At 35.2% G+C, this 15,572-nt stretch overlaps 1 protein-coding gene across 1 annotated transcript in view; it reads right to left on the bottom strand.

Annotated features, from left to right (window-relative positions):
• The window catches only part of LOC115437818 (discoidin domain-containing receptor 2-like), a 60,904-nt gene extending 46,539 nt beyond the window's left edge, over window positions 1–14,365 (bottom strand). The window contains exons 1-3 of the mRNA XM_030161169.1: window positions 14,249–14,365; window positions 11,813–11,919; window positions 6,102–6,204 (exon numbers count right to left, since the gene is read on the bottom strand). Coding sequence (XP_030017029.1) covers window positions 6,102–6,204; window positions 11,813–11,888 — 179 coding nt within the window. The 5' untranslated portion in view covers window positions 11,889–11,919; window positions 14,249–14,365. The remainder of the gene's footprint in view (window positions 1–6,101; window positions 6,205–11,812; window positions 11,920–14,248) is intronic.
• Between the last annotated feature and the right edge of the window lie 1,207 nt (window positions 14,366–15,572).

Below are 15,572 nucleotides of genomic sequence, written 5' to 3'. Positions count from 1 at the left end.
ACGTATGGTGTCCAGCTGAGTGGATATTTTTGTTAATCCATGAAAAATAGGTTTATAAAAAAAAATAAAATTTCAATAACATTGTTTTTTCATGCCTAAAAAGGAATAAAAACACTCAGGAAAAAAAAAAAAGTATCTTGCTGTATTGTTCTGCTTTTGTTTGTTTTGCTTAATTATTATTCCAGTTCAACCCTCTGCGAACGACAGCCTACATTTAGGACAGGTTATTTTTTCAGAAGACATGAAGTAGCATATCTTCATGGTGATGCATTTTTATTGACTGTCAGTACATTTGTTTTTTTACTCCACTACAGTTTTAGTTACTTAGTTTTAATATAAAAACTCTCCCTGCACAGTTGATGGTTTTACAAGTGGGTCTAATGCAAGAAAAGTTGACATTTTATCTGACTTTTGTTGGTATGACAGGCTTGTCAGATTAAACAAATGCTCATAACCTCAGTAAACTGTTATGAATGACCTGCATTAAATATGATAGATGCCGCCAGCTGCATCAAACAGAATGTCAACAGATGTGTGAAGGGCTTTAACCCTTTAATGCATAAGTCACTCCAGTGGACAGCTATTCTCCAGCTGTTCTCTTGTATATTCATGGATTTTGTTGTTCTTTTCTTTTTTTGTTTTGTTTTTTATTTTTATTTATTTATTTTTATTTATTTATTTTTTTTTACATATATCTTTATTAAAGTTTTAAGACACTACATATCTTTTCTGGCATGAATTGGTAACATTATGTAGATCTCTCCTGAGCATAAACCCCCAGAATCACAAGCCCTCCCCATAGTTTTCACACAATTTATCAGTAAATACATGTTTCTGTGCGTCAAAAAATTAAACGTGTGGTGTCCAGCTGAGTGGACATTTTTGCAACTTCCCGAAAAATACGCTCATAAGAATTTGTTTTCATTATTATTTTTTTAATGTTTTTATTTATTTATTTAATTAATTTAGTTTTTTTTTTTTTTTTTTTTTTTAATTTATTTTTCAGAAGAAAATTTTAAATTGAAATGGTTTTTTTCATGCCTTAAGAGGAATAAAAACACTCAGGAAAAAAATCTGATTAAGGTTCTAATAATTCGTGCATGAAAGAGTTAATGGGTTTTGTTGTTTTAGTTCCATATCAGCCAACACAGTGGACACTTACGCACCATCTCATACCCTGACATTCATACCATTACTGTAACTTTGCTGTTCTTGATAAACCTGATCTGCAGTGACATGTTTTAGTGTAAATCAGTTGTTATTTGTTAGACAAGAAGGTTTTTTTTTGCATATTATCTCGATGAAGACAGGAATTACTAGCATGTTAAAATGTGAGAAGACATCAGATTAGCAGCATTAAACATGTTTTTATTTCATTGTTTTTATATCCCTCTCTGATATTGGGTTTTAAACACGTTTCTTTACTTCAAAAATTAAATGCATGAATATTTTTGTAACTCCACAGGAAAAAAAACTCGATTGCATTGTTTTTTTCTTGCCTAAGGAGGAATAAAAACACTGAAGAAAAAAATCTTGACTAAGGTTCTCACAGTTCATGCATGAAAGGTTTAAAATGATCTCAGTGTTGCAACACATGGACTCCTCCAATTTAAGATCCTTCACCTTTTACATATTTCCAAGGAAAAGTTAGCCAAATTTTATCCGGGCACTGACCCGCTCTGCAGTCTTTGCAAAGCATATACCGGTTCACTTTTCCACACTTTTTGGACATGTCCTAATCTTCATAACTATTGGACATCTATATTTACTACATTTTCAAAAATATATGACATTAACTTTCCACCTTCAGCCCTGACAGCACTTTTTGGAGTGATTCCCCCAAACATTCATATTTCTAAATATTATTCAAATGCTGTTGCCTTTGCTTCTCTACTTGTACCATGTCTTATACTTTTGAGGTGGAAACAGAAATCCCTTCCCACACATGATCAGTGGATCGCAGACATTATGAGGTTTTTACATATGGACAAGATGAGATGTACGTTAGCAGGATCAACTGCAACATTCTATAAAGCATGGCAGCCTCTTCTAAAATTCACAGAAACTTATAGAATGAGCAATATATCATGACTTTAACACCAAATCACCACTCATCACCTGGATAACTGTAGGTATGGTACATATTTTTATTTGTCTTTTTTTTTTCTTTTTCTTTTAATATATGTATAATTGTTACATTATATTGCCAAAAGTATTTGCTCACCTGCCTTGACATATGAATTTCAGTGCCATCCCATTCCTAGTCTATGGGGTTCAATATGACGTGGGTCCACCCTTTGCAGCTATAACAGCTTCAACTCTTCTGGGAAGGCTGTCCACAAAGTTTAGGAGTGTGTTCATGGGAATTTTGGACCATTCTTCCAGAAGTGCATTTGTGAGGTCACACACTGATGTTGGACAGAAGGCCTGGCTCTCAGTCTCCGCTCTAATTCATCCCAAAGGTGTTCTGTGGGGTTGAGGTCAGGACTCTGTGCAGGCCAGTCCAGTTCATCCACACCAGACTCTGTCATCCATGTCTGTATGGACCTTGCTTTGTGCACTGGTGCACAGTCATGTTGGAAGAGGAAGGGGCCAGCTCCAAACTGCTCCCACAAAGTTGGGAGCATGGAATTGTCCAAAATGTCTTGGTATGCTGAAGCATTCCCAGTTCCTTTCACTGGAACTAAGGGGCCAAGCCCAGCTCCTGAAAAACAACTCCACACCATAATCCCCCCTCCACCAAACTTTACACTTGGCACAATGCGGTCCCACAAGTATCCTTCTCCTGGAGACCGCCAAACCCAGACCCGTCCATCAGATTGCCAGATGGAGAAGCGCGCTTGGTCACTCCAGAGAAGGTGCCTCCACTGCTCTAGAGTCCAGTGGCGGCGTGCTTTACACCACTGCATCCAGAGCTTTGCATTGCACTTGGTGATGTATGGCTTGGATGCAGCTGCTCGGCCACGGAAACCCATTCCATGAAGCTCTCTGCGCACTGTTCTGGAGCTAATCTGAAGGCCACATGAAGTTTGGAGGTCTGTAGCCATTGACTCTGCAGAAGGTTGGCGACCTCTTTGCACTATGCGCCTCAGGATCCGCTGACCCTGCTCCGTCAGTTTACGTGGCCTACCACTTCGTGGCTGAGTTGCTGTCGTTCCCAAACACTTCCACTTTCTTATAATACAGCTGACAGTTGACTGTGGAATATTTAGGAGTGAGGAAATTTCACCACTGGATTTGTTGCACAGGTGGCATCCTATCACAGTTCCACGCTGGAATTCACTGAGCTCCTGAGAGCGACCCTGATTCTGATTATTTGGATGGGTGAGCCAATACTTTTGGCAATATAGTGTATCTATTCAATTTTATGTATTTATTTTTGCTTTTACTATGTTATCACATCTAGACTTTGTATGAATGCTATATGCCTCCTGTTCATAATCCTGATGTCTTCTGGTAAATATATTTACATGTTTGTGTTTATATTTAAGTTAGGGGTGGGGACTTGTGTTCAAAAAGTCAGCAGAAATGTACAGATTGTATGATACATCCATGTTATGCTGTTGAAAATCCACAAATAAAATTATTTAAAAAAAAAAAGATCTCAGTGTAATAAAATACACAGCAATTTATTGAAGAGGAAGAAATAAAGCCAACAAACTAGACATGACCTCTACAAAGAGTCTGGATTACTTTTGAAACATGTTTATACCTGGAAGATGATTCAATACATATAAAAAAAAAAAAACTGACTGCAGCTAAATGTGGTACTGAAGAACAAATTTATAGTCTGACTTTTATTGCATGAGGCCTTAGATTAAACTAGTGGTTTGTCTTCTGACTCACATAAAGCAGCACAAAGTCAGGTCACATTTCATGTATTTATGAGATGTCAGCAGCTCCACTAAATACTGATTTTTTTCCCCCCTAAACGTCTCATATGGTTTCGCTCCAATAAATATGTAAATCATCCAATATGTCACCAAAAATTAAAGATGAGAGAAAAAGCCCGCAAACTGAAAACAGATGACTGTGTCAGAACTTGTGTTTTTTTCTTTCACCTCCCATTAATCACAGGTTGATTTGTTTCTGTTTATCAAACTCCGCCTCCGGAAGAAACAACAGTAACAAGCTGAGACAACAATGCATCAGTATTAATACTCTAATTATGTCAGATATAATCACATCAGTCTGACGGACAAAACCAGGGCTTTTACTTTAATACTTTAATACTTAATCCACATTTCTCCAGAGACCTAGAGACTTTTACTTGTGATGGAATGTTTGAAAGATGTAGAAACTCTCTCCACACCTCTGCTTAATTAGGGCTGTGTATTGGCAAGAATCTGGCAATACGATACAAAACACAACACTAGGATCACGATACGATATATCACGATATATCATGATACTGTTAAAAAGGCAATTTTTTTTGTTGGTTTCTTTTTTAAAAATGATTATTTCCTGAAAGAATTGAATTACACCAGAAACCTGCACAAAAACTAAACACATTTTTATTTGATCAGAACTGGATCTAATGCTATATCACAAAATGTTCCTGTGTTCAAACTGAAATTCTCTTTTGCAGACGTTACAGTTTCAGATCCTGTTCAAATGTTCAGATTCTATTAGTTCAGAACTAACATCAGAACAGTATTTGAGTTCAGTCCCAACAAAGGAACGAACATTATTTAATAAGAGTGTTGAATAATAATAAATAAAATAGAAACAAAAAAGAAAAACAAAAAAACAAAAATGAACCTCCACAATATCTGCATTTGAATAAATAAAAAAATCGATACAGTACTTTTAATATCGATACAGTATTGTGAAATGAAATATCACGATATATTGCGGAACCGATATTTTCTTACACCCCTGTGCTTAATATTGTCTAATACAGAAGTGTCAAACATAAGGCCTGTGGGCCAAAACCGGCCCACCAAAGGGTCCACTCAGGCCCGTGGGATGAATTAGTGAAATGCAAAAATTACACTGAAGCTGTAACAATCAAATGATGTGAAAATATTTTTAGTTCATAGCTCACATACAAACCAATGTGATCTCAAATGGGTCAGACGAGTAAAATACTATCATAATGACAACTACAAATGTTTCTCTTTGCTTTAGTATAAAAAAAGTTAAATTACATAGTAAGTAAGTAAGAAAGCAAATCTTATTTACAGAGCAATTTTCACAGGCAGGGAGTCACAAAGTGCTTCATAGTGCAAAACAATTAAAATACAGTTTAAAATCCAATTTAAAATGCAGTTAAAATACAGTTAAAATGCAGTAAACACATGAAGTGATATTGGTTTGTAGCAGCCCTGAGAATGTTTACATTTACAAAACTATCCTTTTATAAAATAATGTGAAAAACCTGAACAAATATGGACAATATTAAATGTTTTAAGAAAAATAGGCACAATTTTACATTGTTTTAATTTTAGGTGCCTATCATAGAATCGAATCAAATCGAATCGAATCGAATTGAATCGAATCGAATCGAGTTTGTCATTGTCAATCACAAGTAGTACAGTGGAATTAGATTTTATTTTACATCTCGGTACAATATTAAAAACAGTTAACATTATACAAATATATCGAATAGAAATATCAAATATGAACAACTTGAAATCTCTTAAGTAAAGTAAGTGTAATTTTAATAATATTCTACCTGTTATGAAATGGTTTCTGTCTTTATAAATCCACTGTGATCTCTAAGTTGTAAAGCATGTGTGTAAATGATAAGCTGAGGCAGAATATTGTTAAAATTGCACTTATTTTTCATAAGAAATTTCAGTTTTTTCATGTTATTCACGTTTTTTTTATTTTTATTTATTTTTATTTTTAAGTTTAGTTTATAGCTGTAAACATTTTCCTTGATGTAATTTAACCCTTTTCCACTCTAAAACATAGAGAAAAGTTCTGAGTTGACATTATTCCTAGGTTGTTATGATAGTATTTTACTGGTCTGGTCCTCTTGAGATCACATTGGGCTGCATTTAGCCTCTGAACTAAAATGAGTTTGACACCCCTGGTCTACTGCCACGTGAAAGAAGTTAAAACGAAGGAGAAGGGAGTAGAAGAAGCAGACATGCCTTCCGAATCGTGCAGCCGTCGACTCTGACCACTGACTGGAAGCAGAGATGTCCTCGTCCTGGATCTGCCCACCGGTCATACCGAGGGGATAACGACACATTTCTACAAACACAGAAACCGTCAGTGACACACAAGCCTTTCACATTATAGGAATGTATGTTTTATTTACACATGTGAGTTTTTATCCTTTTTTTGCAGGATGTAAGGGGTTGAGTGTTAGGCGGTCAGCGCTCCCCTCCTCCTCTTGCCCCCTTCCTGCAGCCCCGCAAGGCCTCTAAAGCCAAACAGAGGCATCACTGTGTAGGTGCCAGTCTAAGCAAAATGAGATGGGAGTGGTCTCTAAGCCTGCCTGCTCTTCATTTTTCATTCCTTTTTTTTTTTTTTTTGATTTCAACCAGAGCCACGTGAGGAGAATTTTTTTTTTGTTGTTGTATTTTTGTTTAAATACAAGCATCTGGTGCCTATTTGCGTGGGCACATATCAGCCTGACAACAACAGAGGCTACACCATAGTATTAATGTGATTCAGTCTCTGCATCTGCCAGACTCACTGTTTAGCCTCACCGTCTCTACCTGGTAATTAGGGGAAGTCTGTGTTGTATCCACCTTCACAGCGAAACGCCTGACGTGCACTTCAACAGAGAACAAATAATCCTACTGTGAAAATAGAAAACGTGGTCAAGTCAAAATCAAAATGTTTATATCTGTATTTCAGGTTTTTATACTTGGCTTGAGTATTTATTTTTCAGTGAATATTTCACTTTTACTGCCTACATTTAAATACAAATATCTGTACTTTCTACTCAACGGCCTAATTAATTTAGTTTTAACACGTTTAACCCATAAAGATCCAAACATCCACTATTTACCAGAATCATCTACTGATATAAACTGTTTAATCCCTGTTGATACACTAATACATGTAAATAATTGATGGAAAATGCAGTTCTTCATCTTTTCATGGTCATCAGATATGACCCATTTGACATTCAGAGGCTCTGTAGTTACCGTGGAAACATTATCATCTTCTACAATGTTGACTCACCAGTAAAACACAAAAAAAGTTATGAAAAGCACAAAAAATTATTAACAATCATGCATTGCAGAAATGTACAAGCACGTGATATTACAAATTTATATACTGGTACAATGTTCTGTGCAACATACAGTAATTATGCATTTACAGTTTTTACAACATGGTTATAACTATAACTGTATCATATTGAAAGAGTATTGTAAGACATTGTTATTTTGTATCTAGGCCATAATACATGACATCTTACAACTACATTACATAATAAAACATATACATAGGCAAAGGGTCAAAATTCTATAGCAAGGAAAAGTGACCTACATTATATATCACAACTACATTACATTATAAAACATAAATATTTACAAGGAATTGAAATTCTACAGCAACAGAAATGTATTTAAACATTCATTCATTCATTTTCTGAACCTGCTTTATCCTCACTAGGGTCACGGGGGTTGCTTGGAGTCTATCCCATTTAAACACACACACACACACACACACACACACACACACACACACACACACACACACACACACACACACATATATATATATATATATATATATATATATATATATATATATATATATTAGAAAACAAATACATAAAACCTATTTTTTCCACAATTTTTTCACAATTTAGGGTAGATTTTGTGTGTGTGTGTATATATATATATATATATATATATATATATATATATATATATATATATATATATATATATTAGAAAACAAATACATAAAACCTGTTTTTTACACAATTTTTTCACAATTTAGGGTTGATTTCATGTCTATGATGTTCAGCAACTCGAAAATGAACACAGATTATTTACTTCACTTTCTATATGAATGAATAAATGTAGTTGTCTCTGGTAAAAATGTCAAATTATACACATATATTTAAACTTATCATGATATAGAAATGAATCACAACATTTTCATTAACATACACTACAAATTCATATAAGGGCTCAAAATGCTATGGGGTGGGTCAGTTTTCCATATTAGAAAAGTGACCCACGGGTCAGATTTCCATGGGGTCAGAGTTCCATTCAGCATGTCCATGTGGGCCCCAGAAGGGTCCCATTTGGGTTTGTCCGCAGTTTCCATGGTGACCCCACATGTGTTTGCCCAGATCAGAATCAGAATCAGATATCTGAATATCTCATATTATTCATTCTTCACATTATTTATCCCACAATATTTTTCTTTCATGTCATTTGCACTTCTAATATTATTTGCACGACTTAAATTCTTTTACAAATCTCTTAGTTTGCAATACTTTCTATTTTTTAATGTAAATAACTGTGCCTTTTACTGATATGTGTTGTTGTTTTACTGATATTTGTTGTTGTTTTACTGATATTTGTTGTTGTTTTACTGATATATGTTGTTGTTTTACAGAAATTTCTTGTTGTTTTACTGATATTTATTATTGTTTTACTAATATTTCTTGTTGTTTTACTGATATTTGTTGTTGTTTTACTGATATTTCTTGTTGTTTTACAAATATTTCTTGTTGTTTTACTGATATTTGTTGTTTGACTGATATGTGTTGTTGTTTTACTGATATTTGTTATTGTTTTACTACTATGTGTTGCTGCTTTACTGATGTGTTGTTGTTTTACTGATATTTCTTGTTGTTTTACTGATATGTGTTGTTGTTTTACTGATATTTGTTATTGTTTTACTACTATGTGTTGTTGTTTTACTCATATTTGTTATTGTTTTACTACTATGTGTTGTTGTTTTACTCATATTTGTTGTCTGTCTGTAAATTCTTGCACTGAACCTGAGAGCTCTACCTCAATTTCATTGTTCTTGGTAAAATGACAATAAAGAGATTCTGATTTTGATTCTGATCTGGGCAAACACGTGGGGTCACCCTGGAAACTGTGGACAAACCCACATGGGACCCTTACACGCAGCCCAAATGGAACCCACATGGACATGCTGGCTAGATTCATATGACACCAGGGCTGAGGTGAGGATAAGAGGAAACAACTTCTAGTGTGAAAGAAAGTGACGAAGTGTTAAAAGATAGAAGCACTGTTGTTGTTTTCTCCACTGGACACAGCTGGAAATGAAAAGAATGGAGTTTGATGCTGAAATGGCAGCGTTTCTTCTACACGGGTGAGATTAATTATGAGTCTTATGAAAGTATAAAGTTATTATGGGATGTTATTATCTCTTCTAACTTGCTGTTTGTTGATCCATGGTTCAGACTAAACTATGACACATCTGACACGGTTTGGTTGATTTCAAACAGATGTTTAGTGCAGCTATTAGCAACACAAACTGTACAGAAAACAGGTGATTTGTGGTTTTACTGTGACTGTTTTGTGTCTAAAAACAGAGCTAAGCTAACAGAGCTATAATGTAAACTATCAGCTGATGCAGCACATTACAATTATTAGTCACAGTATTATTTTGACCACTTGAATTTTTGTTTTAACCTCCTAAGACCCAGGAAATGTCAACAAAGTAGAAGCTTTTTTTTTTTTTTTTTTTCAATTATCTTTATTAGATTTTATTACATTTTTTTTTTTTTTTTTTTTTCAACAAATGGCTCAGTACAACATCCGGTTTATAAGAAAATTTGAAAAAAATGAAGCTGCTGGAAGATAAGCAGAGTAAGAGAGAGAGAAAGGAAAAAAAAAAGGTATACTAATCCAAGATAAAGCAATTAGTCCACAGTCTGGAGTTAGAGTGAAGATAAAACAAAGATCAGACAATCAAGCAGTGACAGGTGAGATCAGTGGTGATCTAATTGTAAACAGGCACCAAAGATTTTCAATCATTGATGAGGTCTGAAAGCATAGAAGTGACTGATGAGTTTGTGAAACGGAAGTATGGAGTCCAAATTTTCATAAACTGTCCCTTGGAAGAATGAAGTAAACAGGTCAAATAGTCCATAGGAAAGCATTCCAGAAGGATTTTATGCCAAGTCATTTTAGTGGGAGGTTTGTCATTTATCCAAGACATGAAAATATTTTTCCTTGCAGCATATGCGAAGATATCATACAGTCTTTTCAAGCTGGTGTCGATAATGTCCCCACTTGGATGTCCCAAGAGTAGAGATAAAGGGTCCAGTTTCAAAGACACTCCGAGAATCTTTTCCATATCTTGTAAAATATCTACCCAGTAGGATTGAATTTTTAGACATGACCAGACACAGTGTATATAGGTTCCTATAGTAGACCTGCACTTCAAACACAGAGGTGAAAGCTGGTTATTCATCTGGTGTCTTTTATTAGGAGAAATTTGCACACGGTGCAGAATTTTGAATTACAACAGCCTTGCGCGGTTACATACCGAGATTTTTTTTTGTATGGTTCCAGATTGTGTCCCATTCCTCTTTACTGATGTCTACACCAAGTTTATTTTGCCACACCTGTGCTACACTATGAGTGTTTATGTTCAACCCATCAGTCTGATTCAACACATTATAGAAACGGGATATGGTTTTCTTGACTGGGCCCTGGAGAAGTAACTGCTCCACTGATGATATTGTGCTATTAGTATTGAAAGCAGTTTTTTTTTAGTTATGAAGTCACGAATCTGAAGATATCTGAAAAAGTAATGTTTAGGAAGATTGCATTTCTTTTGTATTTGTTCAAAGGATAGCAAGTTAGAACCTTCATATAAATCATGCATTTTCTTTATCCCCTTAAGTGTCCAAACATCGTATCCTTTATCCGATAAGCCTGGAGGACTTTTCTGTTTTTTATTAAATAAGTGCCTGTATTGGAAACGTCATGATGCAACAGTTTTTTCAGGTGTAGTTTTTAAAATTTTTATGGAATGTCCTTTGTGGTGGACAGTTTTCTTTTGTTTTTTTTTTTTTGTAAAAAGTTGTGAAACTCTAGCTCACAAATGTGGACAGTGGGTCTTAGGAGGTTAAGGGAAAAATTTGATGATACCATAATACAGATATATGTAAACAATGAGCTTTATACTGGATTCAGTGTCTGATACAGTCTGTGGGTACATAGCACTGATTCATTAGTGGTTTTCGAAGCTGTGAGTATGTTCTGGTACATGACTTGGAATATCAGTGCTACCTTAAACTGCTTTAAAAATATTATAATAAATATGAATCCCACTACATAGAGTTACAGTTATGTATGTTGTGGTTTAAGGTGAGTCTCCGATGTAACGTCTCTAATCACATGGAAACACAACGTGTGAGTGTGTGTATGAAATAGAGTGTGTGTCATACCTGCAACTACGCCTAAAAATTTGCTACCTTTTTTTTTTTTTTTTTCTTCCCTTAATGCCCCCTGCTTGTGAAAGGCCTGTCTGTTCTTTGGATGTTTGCTGTCTGACCATTAGGTAAACCACACACACACACACACACGCACACACACATACATGCATACATACACGTTCGTCCATTATAAGCCCACCCACCTAAAATTGCTTTCCTTTTCCATCTTGTCAACATTCAGAACTCATACCTCAGGAAAATGAAGAAAGTTATTTTAGGTGTACTGCATATGTGACATCTCCACAGTGACTGGCTCATATTTAATCCTATAATCACCTATTAAAAACTTGTTAAACTTCAATTATTATCTATCTGATGGGCACGTGCAGCAGTTTGATGCCTATGATAGCTACACAATGCAACTAATGAGTGACTAAGACGAGAAAACAGAAAGTTAATCCCTACCTGGGTTAACTTGGGGTCTTACAGTGGCCGCCAAAAGCGTAAAGATGACGTGATGTGTGATCCACTGAACCTCCATGACCTTTATCTCGTCTCCTGGAGCCGCTCTCCTAAAATGCCAAGCAGATGAGATGCACTTTTTATTTTTTAAAACTTCACATGAGTAATAGCTTGTCTTTCAGTGATAGAGGGATGTGACAAATGGTCGTACAGTGCGTAACAAGCCACAACCCCGGAGAGATACGCTGTGGTAAATGCACACAGAGTCCCTCTTGTAATCCACAGTCCTGCTCTCTTCACCACAGTACTTTCAGTGTGAACCCGGGCTTTATTTACCTTGTAAAAGCCACGTGAGGGTTGCAGTGATTTATGGACTATATTATGTTCACAAGGAGCACTTAGAGTATGAAGCATGATAGGTTCAGCGACGGTATTCATGTGTATGTGTCATTTATACTATTACTGTCTTTCACAAGTAAAAGTGCACATATTGAATCAAGTTTCCATTTGAATAAGAGCTAACATGACTCTGATTTTCCTGTAAGTTTAAGAGCTACTGGACATACAAATTAAACAAAACCACATATTCCATGATTTCCTTGAGCTAATAATTACATTACAACTACAAAATGTACTTAACTCTCAAACATATTAGCATCCACACGTGAACAAAGCATCTACCGATCTAAAATGTGTTCAAATATGTTGAAATAATTCAAGTAAAATACAGTTTCTTGGCTTTTCATGGTCATCATATATGAACATAGTGAACGTGGAAATACAGTCATCTTCTGCTACACCAATTCACCCATAAAGCATGTAGTCTGATAAATGATAGTAGTTGTACACACTTGTTTTTATGTTCATTCAATTCATTTCATTTCATTCATTTTTTTGTTTATTTCAAGCATTTACAGAATACATGCTAATTCAAAATTCCAAAATCAGTCATCTACATTCGAAAAAGTGTGGGAAGAAAAAAAACTTATTTAATCCCACCCCCCTTCTCATCATCAAATAACTGAACATAATAACGTTTTAAATGCTCACTCCTGTCCTTAGACTTCAAGCCAGAACAATGAACTCATTCTCATTCAACACTATTTACATTATATAACCAAAATGTTCATTTAATTATATATTCTTTTCTGAAAAAGTCACTTTTTCCTCAGTTTTCTCTGTTTTGATATAATAACCTTTGAACTTACTCTGAGCTTTAATTGAACACCATCATAGTCAGTTAATTAAACATAAGGAAAATACCTGCTTTTCACTGAAAGAATGCAGAGGATAAAGGGGACAGATATCTTGTCAAAATCCTCCTGGTGACCAAGAAGAAGGCCATAACAAAGAATTGGCTTAAGACTGATGCTCCATCTTACAAACAATGGCTTTCAATTATGGATGATATACTCGTCATGGAACATCTTGCATATAAACTGAAGCTGAAAGAAATCGTCTTTATAAAAAACTGGGGAAAATGGCTGACATTCAGGGACAAATGTGTTTATTAAGGGACCTAAACATATTCTGACACAAACACAGGCTGTTCTTTTCATTTGGTTATTTTCTGTTCTTGCGCCTCAACCTGAGGAGATTGGATTGTGTTAAAATGAGAAATAAATAAAAACTGTAAAAAAAAAAAAAAAAAAATGCAGAGGAATATTATATTATAATAAATGCTGATAAACCACTAAAGAGAAGAGAAAAATTCATTCGCATGTCACCACAAAACCAGTTATAGGTCTTTAAAGCTAAAAGTATGGAAAGTAAAAGAAGTAGTTACCGTGGTTACAATGGTTCCTGTCAGTGTTTGATGTTTTAGGAGTCATTTTACTGCTGCTTGAATGTTTATGTTGCATTTTACTGCTTTAGATGTTCATGCTTTTCATGCACTTTAACTTCTTAATAAACTGTCGTGTACTTTCGTTTACAGCAAAGCCACATATTCCATAAGATCATCATGTGTTTATGGCACCACTGTTCTGTATAGACCACATATCTCTAAAAAGTTGACTTTTATAAGCTCAGAAAAACAGGCCTGTTTTCAGGGTATGTTCCAGTTGTTAAGGTTTATTTATTTAGTTTATGAACCAGGACAGACAGGGAACATTTGATCCTTTAGTCACATATGGAAAGTAAGTGGTAACTGAAAGTGAGATGAATTTTCTGGAATAAAAGTGCAATATTTTCCTTTGAGACGCAGTGGAGTAGAAGCACAAAGTTGCTAAACTGCCTGTAAATTGTACTTGAGTTAAAGTACTTTTACATTCCACCACTATGTACACACATACAAGTCTTTATCATGTACTGATATTTATGTTAATTTCATACATATTCTGTCTATTCTCAGGCAAAATGGCCCAACCTTTAGTTAAAGTAAGTTTAAGCATCTTTTTTAATGCTTTTAGATGAGGAAAAAATAAGCATCAGACTTACTTTTTCAAGTTCTTCTTTCCTTATTTTGAAACCATCTGTCTCAGGGAATATTCCACATCTATGAGCTGATGCTTTCAACACAGCAAACTGCTGACCTCTTCCTCGGAAGGAGTTTCTGAGAATGGAAAAGAGAGGGAGAAAGAGAGAGAGAGAGAGAGAGAGAGAGAGAGAGAGAGAGAGAGAGAGAGAGAGAGAGAGAGAGAGAGAGAGAGAGAGCGAGAGAGAGTGAGAGAGAGAGAGAGAGGGGAAACGGAGGCTGATGTAAGAGGCTTTCTGGCTAGAGGAAAGAGAGAGAAAATAACACGCTTTGGGAGTTTGAGGTGAAGCCAGAGTCCCAGAATTCCACCTGATCCACAAATGGTTCCAATTATATGGCCTGGAGAAGCAGCCGGGAGCAGCAGTATATCTGGCAGCTACCGACAAAAACAGACCCGAGTTCACTTTTACTGCAAAGGAGAACCTGCTAATTACTGCAGGGGACGTGTCGCTTCAGAAGAAGTAACACAGCATACAAACAAAATGAGTCATAACTGGGATTAAAATGGAAATGCACGGATACAGAAGCTGCAGCAGAAAGAATGCAGATGCCTGTTTTGGTCACAATAAACAATGTATGAATCACAAAGACTTCAAGCTTGGAAAGTCCAATATGTATCACATGTCTAGATGTATTTTAATGTCTTCTTTTACACTTTTACAGGCCATATTAATATTTTCAATATGACATCTTTACATCTGTCTAATGAGTGAAATAAATTGAATGGGTTTGATACTGTTCTCTCACATTTTGTCTTTGCATTTTCCACATTTTTGAGAATTATATATCGTTTTAAAATCTGGGACTGATTTACATAGTGTATCAATAATGAATATAAATTTAGTAGAGCATGTTTTTGACAGTAAAAATATTTATTATAGGTTACTCCTTAAATTTGCTCAGGCATAAAATGTTTAAATAATAAGAAATGAGCAGAACCGAGTTGTAGTTTCACTATGTTTACCATAAAATAACAATGACAATTTGGAGCATGTTTGTGGAAAATTACTTGGTCTAAAAATGGACTCTTTTTGGTGCCTCATGTGGTATATGTATAAAAAATATACTTACCGTTTAGTCACTTTGTCTGGAGAGGATTTATCATTGCTGCCACAGAAAAGGCTTAACATTGTCAAAGACACAGCATCAACTAGTGGATGTTCTTGGCAAAACATACCTAAACAGTAGACTGTTATGTTCAAAACAGTTTCCAATAAAGTATAGTGCCTCAAAATATATTCTACCAAACAGTACATAATAAAAAATAGGGCATGAGATAGAGCAGTG

Source organism: Sphaeramia orbicularis, chromosome 17 (genome assembly GCF_902148855.1).
Source record: "Sphaeramia orbicularis chromosome 17, fSphaOr1.1, whole genome shotgun sequence".
Classification (NCBI taxonomy): domain Eukaryota; kingdom Metazoa; phylum Chordata; class Actinopteri; order Kurtiformes; family Apogonidae; genus Sphaeramia; species Sphaeramia orbicularis.
Note: the sequence above shows the minus strand (reverse complement) of the source record. Positions and strands in the feature narration are given on the sequence as shown.